The sequence below is a fragment of the Gossypium hirsutum genome, chromosome A01 (genome assembly GCF_007990345.1).
Source record: "Gossypium hirsutum isolate 1008001.06 chromosome A01, Gossypium_hirsutum_v2.1, whole genome shotgun sequence".
Taxonomy (NCBI): Eukaryota; Viridiplantae; Streptophyta; class Magnoliopsida; order Malvales; family Malvaceae; genus Gossypium; species Gossypium hirsutum.
This window is the reverse complement of record NC_053424.1, coordinates 70,681,329-70,697,211: the sequence shown is the minus strand read 5'-3', so window position 1 is coordinate 70,697,211 and position 15,883 is coordinate 70,681,329. Positions and strand designations below refer to the sequence as shown.

General features: G+C 32.7%; 1 protein-coding gene across 6 annotated transcripts; it reads left to right on the top strand.

Annotated features, from left to right (window-relative positions):
• Nucleotides 1-1,671: 1,671 nt before the first annotated feature.
• LOC107918200 (tetratricopeptide repeat protein 38) lies at nt 1,672-7,538 on the top strand. Of its 6 annotated transcripts, none has more exons than XM_016847736.2 (14): nt 1,672-2,071; nt 2,180-2,332; nt 2,425-2,523; nt 3,202-3,303; nt 3,555-3,698; nt 4,098-4,192; nt 4,279-4,408; nt 4,488-4,592; nt 5,400-5,506; nt 5,584-5,635; nt 5,832-5,921; nt 6,014-6,098; nt 6,909-6,973; nt 7,244-7,538. In XM_016847736.2, exons 1-14 carry the CDS (start codon nt 1,982-1,984, stop codon nt 7,328-7,330), a joined length of 1,404 nt encoding a protein of 467 aa, XP_016703225.2. In that variant the 5' UTR covers nt 1,672-1,981; the 3' UTR covers nt 7,331-7,538. The 6 variants fall into 6 exon arrangements, with proteins under 6 accessions (XP_016703225.2, XP_040967919.1, XP_040967914.1 ...); XM_041111985.1 differs by having other exon boundaries at nt 1,737-2,071; nt 7,170-7,538; XM_041111980.1 differs by having other exon boundaries at nt 1,739-2,071; nt 7,143-7,538.
• Nucleotides 7,539-15,883: the final 8,345 nt, after the last annotated feature.

Genomic DNA, 15,883 nt, shown 5'->3' with positions numbered 1-15,883 from the left:
TTGATAAGTTAGTGTTGCACACTGCCGAAGGGCATGGGCATGTCCTAAGTCACACAAGCATGTGAGTCCACACGGCCCATCTACACGGGTGTGTAACACTTTAGGATAAGGAAAATTTTCCAAGTTGCCCAAAGTTTATCAAACGTTCTCGGTTTTGTCCCGCATCGCCTCTAGACATGTTTTAGGTATCGAAAGCCTGTTTAAGGGAAAGGATATATATGTTTGAAAAGTTTTAAATTAGAGCGCAACTTAGTGACTTGATTTAATATGTTTATGAACGTGAAATCCCGGTAACGCCTCGAGCCCTATCCCGGCGTCGGATACGGGTGAGTGGTGTTACACCTTTTAAGTGTTTTCATGCTAACACCTTTTTCAAAAATTGTTTAGAACTTTTCTAAGATTCATTTTCTTCCATAAAATTTCAGGAAACAACATAAACTCTCTCATGGTAAATCCCTAGACTTTTCACCATTTTTCAAAATAGTCCTCTCATTTGAAAGCCCATGATACAAGCATGCCAAAAATGTAAAAATCATCAAGAAACTCATCAAGATCACTTACATTATGAGAGGAATAAGTTGCTGCAAATTTTCAGCTTTCAAACCTCCATATTTGCTGATATTTTCGGTGGGGAGAAGAGATGGACAAGAAAGAAATTGATAGCTAAGCTCATAGGTATTATTTTATCATTTTAGCTCATGTTCTAAAAGACAATAAATTTAACCCTCAACGTTTACAAAATTTGTCACTTGAGCCCTCTAAAATTATTTATTCTTTTTTTATGTTTTAAGAATTATATAACTTATTCCCTTTTTGTCTAATCAAGCCATATTAACTCTGCAATGGTACGATCAAGTGCCAACTCATCCATGATAGCATCCAACTCAGTTTGAGTCGCCACCGCCCAGATGACCTTCATGAATGATCCTGCCTCCTGCCTCCAGTTACTCCACTTGTTCTCCCTTATCAAAGTAAAAAACAATACCTTCCTTTTCTTTTTAAGTATAATTTAATTTAATTTTTTAATAAAAATTGTATTTATTTTACTTTTTCTTTCGTTGATCAATTCAAAAAAAAAGTTGAATTCAATTAAAAGGACTTTTAACCGTCACTACTGAATTTGATTTAGTTATTTTTGCATTTTAAGAAAACATAAATTTAATTAAAATTAAAAAAGGTAATATTATTTTTCTAATTTTATCAAAACATTGATTTAGTTTTTGATAATTGCATTATACTTTATAATTTATATTAAAGAAAAAACGTAAATTGATATAGGTATTTATGTGTATATGTATAATATTTGTGGGCTTGTTTAATTATAAAGAAAGCAATTTCAGTTGGAGCAAAAATAATTTGTTTCTTTTGAAGTTTCTCCTATCTGGGTCCTAAGCCTATGAATAATCTTTATAATTTGTTTTTAATAAAAAAATTATTTTTGAGTAAAAACTAAAATGTTCTGCTTCTGTTTTTGGTTAAAACAGTGTTTTTGTAAAGTATTTTTTACATAAGGTTAGTTATTCTAAAAAATATATTTTAAAGGGTTAAAGTGATAAATTTTGTAAATATTAAAAGTTAAATTTATTAAATTTTTTATATAATAAAATTAAATTGATAGAATATTTAAATATTAGAGGATTAAATATATTATTACTACATCAATAATTTAACGATTAAATGAAAAAAAATTATTAATGATTAAAATAAAAAGAGGAGCAAGTCACGATTTCTATACTTCATATTTAGCGGAGAGTTTTAACATTAGAAGGATATCCCCACATGGTTTTAATTGATGCTTAGAAATTTTCATCAGAATTTCGTGAGATTCTCATAATAGTATACATTCTCATATCTAAATCCAACTTTTGCAGATAACCAGCTTTCTTTGAACTCTAGTTTTCTTGATTGCCCGACACACCATTATTCCTTGTTAAATTCTCTTTGCCCTTTTCTCCTCTTCTCTTATTTTTTCTTTCTGAAAATGGAAGGACTGAAATTGGATAGATGGGGTTATGAAGTTAAAACCTCTTCCGATTCTTGCATATCTGTAATCAACGCTTACTATCACCAGGTATTAGCTCTTCTCCATCTTTTATTGCCTGTTTTGTTTGTTTGAATTGGTAATTCTTTGTTTTGGAGAAGATCCTTGGTTCTAGTTTGTAAGAGTTTATTGTTGCAGGTGCTTTCCTATGGAAGAAATAGGAAAGTTATCTTAGAAGCTCCTGTTCATGACAAAGACTGCGTTTTAGCCAACATTTTGGCCGCCCATTTTCTCTCTTCCTCTGACCCTTCAAAGGCTCCTTCACTCATGGAAGCTGCCAAGGCTGGAATTGTAATTTTCTCTCAGTATATATATGGTTTTTCCTTTGAAAGCACAAGAATACTGGAATTCGTTATAATTTGGCTTTTTGTTGCTTTGAGCAGGAGCAAGCCTCGTCTTATGAGAAAGCCGTTTTTGAATCTGTCAATTATTTGATTTCTCAGAACAGAGATGATGATGTTGCCGTGGAGTTACACTCTAAGGTATAGTAGCCGTCTTTCAGCCATTTTATTCCTTTGTATTACTTTATAACTGTATGTAATTTACTACTTTATGTAAATTAATCTTGCACAGTGCATGAGTGTTCTCCGTCAACTTCCCACTCTCTATGGTAACTTTATTAAAGAGCTTATAAATAGAGATCCAAATGTTTCATTTGAGATAGTTTTGGCAGTTTGACAAATTTGAGCTCTCTGATTCTGTTTACAATTATTTCTCTGCAAACACTGCAATCGCCCTTACCCTGACAGACTCTTGTAGCCTTCATCACCACCATCTCCTCGCAATGTTTGGTTTTACTGGTTTGCAACATTTCTTCCCCCCATCAGAAAAGAACCCTCTACGTTTATTAGCATTTTAGATAATTTAACAAAGTTTTGTCATATTGATCACATAACAGGCCTTCCCGATTCAAAATTTAATGGCTTAAACAGTAACTGATAAAATAAGTTCTGATAAAATAAGACCATCACTAATGTCTCATGGTTTAAATGTTAAGAAACATGTGGCAGTTGTATGCAATGATAGTTGTGGCATGCTTCACAAATATCACGTTTTACGGAGCTCTAATTTCAGTTAGTTGATTCCTCCAAATTTAGGCTTGATTTTTTTTTTCCTTCTAATGTTGTTTATTGTCTTTGATTCCTTCACATTTGTTGCAGCTCTTGAGAGATTTTCCAAGAGATCTTCTTTCATTGAAGAGGGCACAAATACTATGCTTTTATATGGGTCGACCTGATTTATCTTTAGATCTTGTTCAACAGGTGACTTCCTATCTGGTGAAGAATTATTTTTCCTGATTCTAAAAGGAGTCGGGAAATTGGTAGCTTTGAGTAACTAATTTTGTTGCAATCTTCTGTTGCATTCCTGGATTAATACGTCTCACTTCTACATTATTATTTTTTCCTCTATATTTTGTTATATTGACTTGTTATCTAAACAACTTTCTGTTTTCCCATGAGAACTTTCGATTTGCATTTCCCAATCTTCCTGTAATGGTTTTTATATTTAATAGGTTCTACCTCGAAATCAACAAGAAAATTTCATATATGGCATGCTTGCATTTCCATTATTAGAGCTTGGACGAATGGCAGATGCAGAGGATGCTGCAAAAAGGGGATTTGAAATAAACAATCAAGATGTTTGGGCACAACATGCTGTGAGTCCTAATTGTTGTGACTACACATTTAACTTCTTTCCCTTAATGTATTTGAGGTTGTTGTTTCCAATTATATAATTTCTATGCTGAATGAACTTATATTTTACCATATGCATTTAAAATTGGATGGTCAAGTGGTTCATTGTTGTTTTTTCTTTTTTACGGAACAACTTTCATTGTTGAACAATAACGCTCCCTGTTGTAAATTATTGAAGATTGTTTTCACTAATTTGTACAACAAAATGGGGAAAGATTGGCCGCCAATGCATTCAATCCCTGTTTGTGACAAGACAAAATTATTGCAATAATCAATATGAAGAATTATTGTGTATACATGTACTATTACTAGAAATATTTATTTTTATGAGACATTCTCATAGTTCTTGCTTTGTTAAGCAGCTGTGCCATGTTCTTCAGTATAAATGTCAATACAAAGAAGCAGTTCAGTTCATGGAAGAATGCTCAAATGCATGGAGTTCTTGCTCATCATTCATGTATGCCTTTTAGGCCATTGAATGAGTTTTACCTTATACTTGTATCTCTTTCTTTCTTTCAGTATTAAAGTTTGAGAAATATCTAGGTTAACTCACAATTGGTGGCATGTGGCTGTCTGTTATTTGGAAGGCCATTCTCCAATTACAAAGGTCAGAGAAGTTTATGACCATTGTATATGGAAGGAACTGGAAAGAACTGATGCAATTGCTGTAGAGGTATTTTCTTCTTTTTGCCATCTTTTCAGCATCATCCATAATTTGAAAGTACAAGTTTTTACTTGTCCTGCACATTTAGGTGTGCCTAAATGCTTTAGGCCTGTTATTGCGAGTTTTTGTACGGGGAAAACTAGATATCTTTGAGGATCGCTTGAAAGTTTTGGCAGCATCTCTATCAGATCAAGTGAGTTGACCCTCATGTACAAGTTTATTCAAATGATTTACTTTTTTTTAATGACTTTTTATCTGTTTAGGATTGAAATTATATGGTTTTAATGTCCACCGATATATTTGAAAACTCTCAATTTTCTGATGAATGCCTCTACTTTTATATATGCTTTTTATGGCATCATAAAGGAATTGTTGGAAATTCTATTGAACTACACACACGCGCACACACATGCATGCTTGGAATCTGGAATAATTTACATGCAGTGCTAAATTTCTGTTACCTGGGTTTTGGGCGGCCTCTTGAATAAACCTCAAATGGGATTTGGGTTTGTTGTAATTTATGAAATTTGAATGCATTTAGGCATCATAGAACGTTAATATATGATACTGTAGATTACAGGCTATTTTCCTTAGTGAAGTGGAACTTGGACATATGTTCCTGAGCACATCTTTTAGACCTACGCTCATTTTCTGTGAGATTGTTTTTTTTTATTATGTGTATTACTAGCACTGGACTGATTGCTGCTTCTATTGCTTTGACAAGGATTTGTGTAGGAGAAAACCCCTAAAAACATTTAGAACGAGTTTGGATGAAGGATAAAAAAATACCTACAATTTTCTACCAATTTGAGATTCTTTGATCCTTATCTTCTCTTTGCTTAATGCTAATCAATGGGCGGGCTTGACTGACATATATTAAGCAGTTCCTACGTTCCTGACAGACACAAGAATGTCCTAGAGTGGTCTTTCCTTTCAACCTGATACTGTTGTGTGCATGACTTTGTAGTTTGATGATGTTTGTATTCCCTGTATTGTTCAGGCAAACTGGTTTATGGAGTGGCACCTTGATTTGTTGATATTATGGGCCTTAGCTTTTACTGAGGAACTTCCTAAAGCAGAAGATTTACTTAACGGCTTGAAGTTCAGGTCAGAAAGATATTTCTCTTTCTTTTCTGTCATTTTGAAATGTGGTTGCTTCATCGCCTTTGTATTTCTTTTTGTAGACTTTCCAAGATGAACAAGAAGAAGCAACAAATAATGCAAAGAGCAATGCTGGTTTGTTTTAATCGTTACGTCCTTTGGCATTTATAATTCATATTCTTTTGTTGATATAATGAAATTTTCCAATACTCTATTTATACGTTTGTTATGTTACTTTATAAGCTTCCTGTCTCCCTGATACCATGTAGGTTTGTTGAACTTTAGTACTCTTACCTCACGCTCTTGCTCTCTATAAATATTTTGTTCTTAGCTTGCCGAAGCCATGTATGAGTATGGACGAGGCAACGAAAAACAAGCACTAGAAATACTCGGTCCAGATTTTGATGCTTATAGTTTTAAGGTAATTCTATTAACTATCATTTCGTTGGTAATTTGGTTGCATTGTCAAATAATTGGTAAATATTTTTTTGATTCTCTTTTTGGGAATGTCAGATTATTGGGGCATCTGATGAACAGCTTGATGTATTTAATGAAGTCTGGTACACTATGTTGCTGAATACTGGACAAGTTACCAAAGGTAGGACACCTAATCTTGCTAAAAAGTTATACTAAAAAGGCCATTGAGTTGAAAAGTGCTTCTAAAAAGTTTGATAGTTTTTATCATTGTTGTCAAAAATAGTATGTCTATTTTTAGATATAATGTTGTAAAGTAGAAAATATGTATTTAAATGATATTTAAATTCGTTAATATTATGGTATATAGAATATATAAATTTAAATTATAATAAAAGTATAAGAAATAATTAAGTAATTAATATTATGATATATGTAATACATGGAATATATAAACTCAATAATATTTATATAAAAATTATATAAAATTGTTATAATTGTCTCAAATGAAAAGTATTATTATTTTCACATGTTATTATTACTATGATATCAAGTTATTACTATTTTGGTATTAATAGATATTCAACTTATATTATGGTATAAATATAGTAAAATAGTTTATGATAACCCATTGTAAATATGAAATATAAATTTTAAATACTTTTAAATAAATAATATAAATATATATACAAAAAATAAATAATATAAATTATTTATAAAATATAATTTAAATATTTAAATAATATTTATTTTTTATAATTAATATAAATGAAAACTAGCTTTTGAAAAATCACAAGCTAAAGTTTTTAGCTTTTTTGTTTGCTTAAAAAGCTAAATTATAAAGCTGGTTTAGTTTAAAAAAACTATTTGTTTATTATTGTTTTTAGTTTGAAAAATATTTTTAAAACTCTGATAAATAAAGCCTAAATTTTTGGAACTTGTAAACAAAACTTAATTTTATTTATGGTTATTGGTTTTGACTTTTGAATTGTAGCAATTGAATCAATCGAGAAACAGATACCGAAGAGGGAAGGGGCTCCTTTCCTGTGGCGTCTGCTGGTAAGTATATGTCTATATAATTCTATCTTGACACATTATCAATTTGGTATGACTCGGGAGTGTCAGACGTGGCATGTGTCTTGACAAAGTTATAATGGTCAGTTTTTATTTATGTAGAAGATATTTATAGATCATAACTCCATATTTCTATCCATGTGTTGGAAATAAGCGTCTAATACTTTTTACAAAAATGGAGAGAGGCTATACGCTGAGTGGCAGGCTGGAGATTTTGCAAAATTTAAACTAGAGATTTGGCGTGTCAATGTTCAGGAGAAAGGTTATAAGCTGACTGGCAGGCAGGAAGCCGCGACTATTGGTGAGAGGGCCAGACTGTTGGAGGCAGCATATTTCAACTAGCCTGAATGTGCACTAGTAGCTACATATATGATATAGCATTTGTATTAAGAACAGATTGAATCACCGTTCCAGTCACCACCATAATGAAACTAGAATGTAACATGTCCTTTAAATTTGCATATTTACATTACATCGTCTGATATGTAATACGGTTAAATTAAGCTATTAGTCCTTCAATTATGTATAAATTATGAATTTAGTTCTTGTACTTCAATTTAGTCATTTTCAATTTTTATAAATTTAGAATTTTAAAATTTTAGTCTTGACCAAATGGTAGAAAATATTTGGTCAAACAAACATATTGCATTCATAATTTTATGGTAACTTGTTATTTTCATATATTATTCACAAAAAAATTAGTTAATAGATTTAATGAATATCTATTACATTAAGACTAAAATTTTGATATTTAAAAATATAATGACTAAGAATGATTTAATTAGAAAATATTAATTAAATCTACAACTTTATATATAATATAAAATCTTTATTAGATAGCATTTGTCAATTTGTCTGTAATTTTAACATGAGCGAAATTTGTCAATTTGTCTGTAATTTTAACATGAGCGAAATTAGTAAAGCAAAATTAGTAAGGCTTTACAATAATCATTCATCAGGTTGTGAATTGTTGAAGGTGATATGAAAAACTTTGGACCCAAGTCCATTTTGATGGTCCGGAATGGCAAGGGAAGGGCTCAAATTAAGCAAAAGGCCAAAGACAAAGGCAAAGCCAAGCTGAACAAAGGAAATGTTGCACTGAGGCCTAAAGGAGGGGTTGCTAAGGAAAGTAAGAGCTTTTGTTGTGGTGAGACCAAATATTAGAAGATGAACTGACTTGTCTACCTTGAAGAGGTTAGGAAGGCGGAAGAAAGTAAGGTGTCTACTTCAGATCTTTATGTTATTGATATTAGAGTGTAATCTTTTGTTGTGGTGAGACCAAACATTAGAAGATGAACTGACTTCTCTACCTTGAAGAGGTTAGGAAGGCGAAAGAAAGTACGGTGTCTACTTTAAGGTCTTTATGTTATTGATATTAGAGTGTAATTATGATTTATAAAGTTTAAATGCGATAAATGCCAAGTTACGGTGACTAATGTAAAGACATAGTTTCTAGTGGTGTCGAAAAATATGATTTTGAGATCCCGTTTTTGTAAATTGAATTCGTAAATATTAAATAAATATATTTACAGAGTTATTATATAGGTGAATTAAATTTCGTATAGTCAATTTGGCCGAAATTGTGGTTAATTAAGGCTTAAGGACTAAATTGTAAAGTTCTATCGCTATAGATTTTTAATTAGAAAATGAATTTAGGACTTAAATTGCAATTAACCAAAGGCCCAAAATAACAACTAAACCCTTTATAATTTAGAGATAGTGGACGGTAATAAGCATATCCACTAAGTTGTTGGAAAAACGGGTTTGGAAAATGCAACGGAAAATAAGTTTAAGGGAAAAACCAATGTTTTCAAATTTTCTTCAAAAACAAGAACTTGGTTGTGATATCTAAAGTAATAAATACTTAATCAGAATTGTATTTTTTTATTTGTCTAGGATGAACGGTTCAACCAAGTAGTGTTCTCTGCTATCCTCAAGCTCGTGTCTGCCCAGTGTAGGCTCCCTTCAAATTAGAAAATTTTCACAAAATTACCAGTGGGACAATTTCGCAATTTCTCTAAACTTCTAGGCCAAGTTGTGCATGAGAAAAATATCACTAGAAATCTTCTGAAATAATTTCTTCAGAGAATTTTCTCTCTACAACTTTTTCTTGAATTCAAGTCTGTAAAAAATAATGATCTAATGCCCTCTTTATGTAGAGAGAGTTTAGAGAGTTCAACTAAGATCAAACTTAATCACTTTAATATTAAACTAATATAGTACTTATCAAGATAAGTATTGGATTAAATTTAATATTAAATCTATTAAATTAATAGAATATTTATCTACAGGACAAATATTAAATTTATTATAATAATATTATTTTTGGACTTGTAACTCTGAAATCAAATTATCTAGTAAAGTCCCAGTAAGAGTGTTTTTCTTCCACTGCTCAACTGCCAAAGAACCATTATCGCTGACCATCCACTGGCCAACTGAATGTCGAAATGCCACAAGAATCGTCGTGCTCGGTGATGTCACCGCAGTCATGACACCCTCACAACACCCCTAGCCAATTTAGCTACTGTCAGTTTATTTTGCGCTAGTGACGACTTGACTGGTCCGGTCCAGCCATTAGTTGACCATCGGTTCGGTTTCACATACCTATGCCAATTCTGTAACACCCCAACCCCCAGTTGGCGGACTGAGGCGTTACAACAGAAAATAGGCTTAAACTTGATTTATTATTTTTATAATTTTCGCAAAACATAGGCAAACATTCGACAATTCTCCGTAATAAAATAGTTGAAACTATTGAACCATAATTGACAAGGCAGGCAACTTTAATACTATTCGCCAAACAGGCTATTCAAGTGCACCAAACAGATTGTAAAATATATTCGTAATAAGAAACATATCTATTGTTTCAAAATACAAAACTGATATTCCACGTCACCCCAAAATATACATATGCATGTTACAAAACAAACATAGGCAAGGCTCACAACAGTGGTCACATTTTTTTGTTGAGTCTCTTCTACAAGCCCTTTACGCCATGGTACCACCCGAAAAAAGGGAAAGAAAGAGAGTAAGTTCGAAAGAACTTAGTGAGGTCTAGAAATAAAAATGCTCAACACTTTCTAATCAAATTCCATGAATAGGATTAACTGAACTTATATATACATATATAAATAACTATAAGTCAACAGACTTCACGCAAAGGCAATGCGCTTTTACCCTCTTATATACAACAGTGGCAAATACCTATCTGTAACACCCTTAACATGTATCCGTCGCTAGTAAGGTTACGGAGTATAACCGGAGTTTACAGAATAATTTCAGATAATAAATGTCATTTACTATTCATATCCGAAACTAATCATATTGTCCCTTGAATGGACCATTGAGACCCAATTTAAACATTTGAAATTAGTCGGGACTAAATCAGGATCTCAAAGAATTATTCACAAAATTTAAAATTTTTTCTTATATGCAGGACACATACGCCCGTGTGGTCAAGGCACACACCTGTGCCGCAGGCCGTGTCTGACCCCTTGTAACTCTCTGACTTGTGCTACACTGCCTGCCACACGCCCGTGTGCTAGGCTATGTGATCAATTTAATTTTCATAAATTAGGTGCAGGTTTCACATGGCCAAGACACATGCCAGTGTTCTAGGCCGTGTATCACGCATGGCTAAGACACAAGCCTGTGTCTCTGCCCGTGTGCCAAATTATGAGCACTCTGTTTCACAAATTTAATATGCAGAGGACACACGGCCAAACCACATGCCCATGTGCCAGGCCGCGTGTCACACACAGTCAAAACACATGCTCGTGTGTCTACCCATATGGACAAAATAAGGTCATTTCTTAGCCTTATTTCTCACTCAAATTTAACCTTCAACCTACAATAACATTTGCATACATTTGCCAACCAATTCAAGTCATATAAATCAAGAAAACATCATTAACATGTATGAAATAATATCACATATTCATATTATCAAACTTACCTTCTTGTAATGACTTATATTTTAGTCTAATTCAATTTCACCAAACCACATATATATAAGTTTAACATGATATATAACCTTTTTAATAATATACCAAAACAAGCCATTATTGGCCATTCCAATGGCTAAGTTACAAACAACTATTTACATGCCAAAATTGGCCAAGTTAACCTATACATGCCATTATATCAAAATAAGATTACTTTTTATACCAAAATAAGCTGATGGATTGTATGATGATACTCCGACAGATTTCTAACCTTTACGAGCTTCTAAGCACTATAAAATAGAGAAAATAAAACCTAGTAAGCATTTTTATGCTTAGTAAGTTTGTATAATAGGAATTAAACTTACTAATCATACTCTTTTAAATAAGGTTAACAATATCATGCTTCCAAATAAATTAACAAATTTACCTAATCATATACACTCAAATAAGCAAGTTAGTCACATAACTCACATATAGGTCAAGCAAGTATAGATGAGCTCATCAGGTTTCAAACTTTTAGGTATTTCGGGAACATTTAAGATATAATTCATTTAATCTCATAATTTTTCATTTCAGAAATTTATTTGTTGAATCATTGAAGTTTTGATAGATACTCAGGTAGTACACACAAGGTGTACAAAACTATAAACCATCAACTCATAATTGGGGGTACCCATTAGGCCAATTAATTAGGGAGTACACTCTCGAGTCACAGATCAGGATGCTCAGATGAGCCATGTAGCAGGACACTTATCCGGGCTAATTAGGAAACTCATAAGAGTTTTAATCAGGGAACTCATAGAGCTTAACATATAACTCCGAAGAGTCAATATTAAGGACGGATAAGGTAACAGGGAGTTCAAGTGAGCCATGTCAGGAAGCCCATAAGAGCTTATATCAGGATGCTCATGTAGAGCTACCTTTGTGTCCATATTATATGCTGGATCACAACTAATCGAAACATGTAACAGGACGCTCACACAGAGCTGTTGTAATGCGCAATACATGCAGAATCACTACTGATCAGGATGCTCGCAAGAACTATTGAACAGGATGCTCGAGAGCGCCATATCAGAATTGCTCGTCCGAGCTATATTTTTTCCGCAACATATGTAGGACCATGTTTAATATGAGAAATCACATATATCCATCGAATTTCATTATTCTAACGGAACTTAACATCTTACAAACATTTCCTAACATGTGATCATTTCATACATTTATAACATTCATATAATTCACATAAATACATACTACATTCAATTCAAATATATCATTTAATTGTAACATATTAACCTGTATAATTAAGTTACACAAACTTACCTCAACACTTGTTTGTATATAAAAATCTATTAATCCAAAAATTTTTCTTTTCCTCGATCTAGCTTCGAATTTGAGTTGTCTGGATCTATATAAATGAATTTAATCATCAATTTCTCACATTTCATATTCAATTTGATTCAATTTACATTCTAGGCAAAATTATCATTTTGCCCCTAAACTTTTCATAAATTCTAATTTTTTCCCTAGGCTCGGAAAATAAATTTCATGCAATTTAATCCTTATTCCAAGGCTAACCAAAATTTTCATATAATTTTTACAGCACATGTTTTTGACAAAATTCAAAATTTTTCCATAACTTTACATCTTTACAATTTAATCCCCAAATCATAAATTCATCAAAATTCACTTTGTAAAAGTTGTTTATCTATCAACAACCTTTCATTTTCTACCATAAATTTCAAAATTTCAGCATATTCATCCATGGAAAAACTTTGATACTTTTATAACTTTTCAAATTAATCCCCAAAATAGATAGATTAAACTATCCTGATCTCAAAAATATAAAAATTATTAAAAACGGGACAAGAATGCTTACTCAATTAAGTTTGATTAGTTTCCTTCCTCTCTCCTAGGGTTTCTATAAAATTTGGGGATGAAGATGATATAAAATGATATTATTTTTTATTAATTATTTATCATCCATTAATTTTTCTCATTTCTAATTTAGTCCTTAACCTTTTTTAATTTTTCCATAGATGAATCACCAAAAATATTTACTAACTTTTCTTTAATGTTCTAATTACCATAGAAGGACCTCAAGTTTTGAATTCCATAGCTATTTGATCCTTCTAGCTACTAGAACTCAACTTTTGGATTTTATGCAATTTGGTCCTTTCCATAATTAAACACATAATCGGTAAAAATTTTCTTATCAAAATTTTCATATAGCATTCCTATCATAATGCAGACCATGCAATAATAATAATTTTTCTTTCCGTCTCGGATTTGTGGTTTCGAAACCACTATTTCGATTTCATTAAAAATGGGTTGTTACACTATCCCTAGCAAATAGTATCCCTTGGCGAACTCTATCATCTGTCGGATACAGTTTGCAACTACTTTCCTAGAGAATAGTTTCATTCACATCAACAGAACAAATATTTCACAAAAGCTACCAACACGTACTCTATCATCCCAAACATACCTATTAATTGGTATCTATACACTTACTGAGTATAACTCTCATTTGGCAGACAGAATACACTAAGCACTATAACTAATAGATATGTTTCGTCCAAAACACATTAAATAAGATTAAGACTTAATACTTATCATACAATAATACCATGCAATACAAGTACATAATCAACCTTTCTATTTGGAAGTCTTATACCTCACTTCGAATATACTCAACATGTGTTACATGAAAAAAATCCAAATTCACATTTTCTTACTATTTTCCATGCCCTTCCTTATGCTAACCTCTAACCCCATATTTACACATCATAATTGTAACAACTCATTTTTAGTCAAATCAGAACAGTGGTTTTAGGACCACAAATCCAAAGTTAGAATAGTTATTTGATTATTATTTTAATGTCTATAGTATGATAATATGCTCATGTGAAATTTTCATTAAGAATTTTATCGTTTGATTAGTTAATTTGAGAAAAAGGACTAAATTGCTTAAAGTGCAAAAGTGATGTTCTATAAGTTAAAAGGGTTTAATAGCTAAGGAATCTTAAATTAGAGGTCCTTATGTAATTAGACCATGATTAGTGTGAGTGGACAAAGATGGGCATGGTTAATGAATTTTAATGAATTATAATAAAGGGTAAATGTAACACCCCATACCCGTATCTTACACCGGGACGGAGTACAAGGCGTTACCTAACTTAAACTCGTGCTTACTACCAATTTCGAGTCCCCAAGACTTGGACAAATTTAAAAATTTCTCAAGCATATCAACACGTCCTTAATATGGGCCTACGAGATCCAAAATACCTATCAAAAATCATTCGAAAACAACTTGGGTTCTTTAGTCAACTTTAGAAAAATGACACTTGACACAAGGGCACACGCCCGTGTGGAAGGGGCAACACGCCCGTGTGATCAATTTGACATGGTCATGCGGTTGGCCTATGTGGCTCACACGGCCTAGGTAATACAAGGACACGCTTGTGTCTGACACCCGTGTGGAATTAATTCCAAATGCACACCTACAGGGGTTTTCACACAGCTTGGCACACGCCCCTGTCCATGGTCCGTGTCCTTCACACAGCCATGACACGCCCATATCCTAGCCCGTGTGAAAAAACTTGGACATTCTGTTTTTGACGTCAGCATTTCTTAAGGGTCACAAGGCCAAGGCACACGCCCGTGTGCTAGGCCGTGCCCTTCACACAGCTGAGACACACAACCGTGTCTTTGCCCGTGTGTTTACTATCATGCATACTGACTTGAAATTTTTACATGTAAGGGACACACGACCGAACCACATGCCCATAGGGCAGACCGTGTGTCACACACGGCCTAGACACACGCCCATGTGTCTACCCGTATGGACAATATAAGGCTATTTACCAAGCCTCTTTGCCACCCTTATACACACAACTTGCACATGAACAACCAGAACCAATACAAGGCTATCTCATGCATCCAAATCAATCACAATAAACAACATTCCATTAGTGCATTTTGCTCATCCATGAAAATAACATCTTTGCCTATAAATCAAAATGAATAATAGCCATCATTTAAGACTTAATACAAAATGAAGGGTTTCCAATCCAAGCCAAATACATTTGACCAACTCTCAATGACACAAAACACAAGTCTAGTTCCCTATACATGCAATACTCAAAAATATAAATCAAACTATACCGAAAGCTTCAATTGATAGTGTGATCGATATCTCTGACTTCCGTTGGACCTTAAGCTAGATAGGCAGCACTATAAGAAAATCGAAAAGGAGAGGGAGTAAGCATAAAGCTTAGTAAGTTGCACATAAATAAATATACCATATATATTTACCATTCATCAACAAGTATCATAATACACAAGTGGCATAAGCAAAACTTACTCATCAATATTCATTACACCTCATATAGCCTATATTGAGTTCACATTTCATACATACCATATAGGTACCTGTACCACTCACAACACGGTTGTACTTTCTTAGTTAACTTGAAATTGTAACTTCCACCGTTGAACCATTTGGAACACTATCAGGTATTCATTAAGCCTCAAACATGGGGTGAGATGCCGATGCCATGTCCCAGACATGGTCTTACACAGGCTCTAGCATATCTATGTCAATGCCATGTCCCAGACATGGTCTTACACCGACACATCTCATAGCTGATGCATGTCCTAGACATGTCTTATGTAACACCCCTAACTCATATCTGTCGCCGGATGAGGGTTATGAAACATTACGGATCATAATATATATCTTACAGGTTTGCAAAACATATTACAATTTGAAATTTTTAATTACATTAATATACAATCTAAATCAGAGAGTCAATATTATTATTATTTAATTAACTTGACATAATATAAAATATAATTTATGTCTATTAAACTATTTAGCTATAAACTGAACATGCATCAAATTAATAGCTTGATTAATAGAATGTAAAACCAACATATACAATTCATG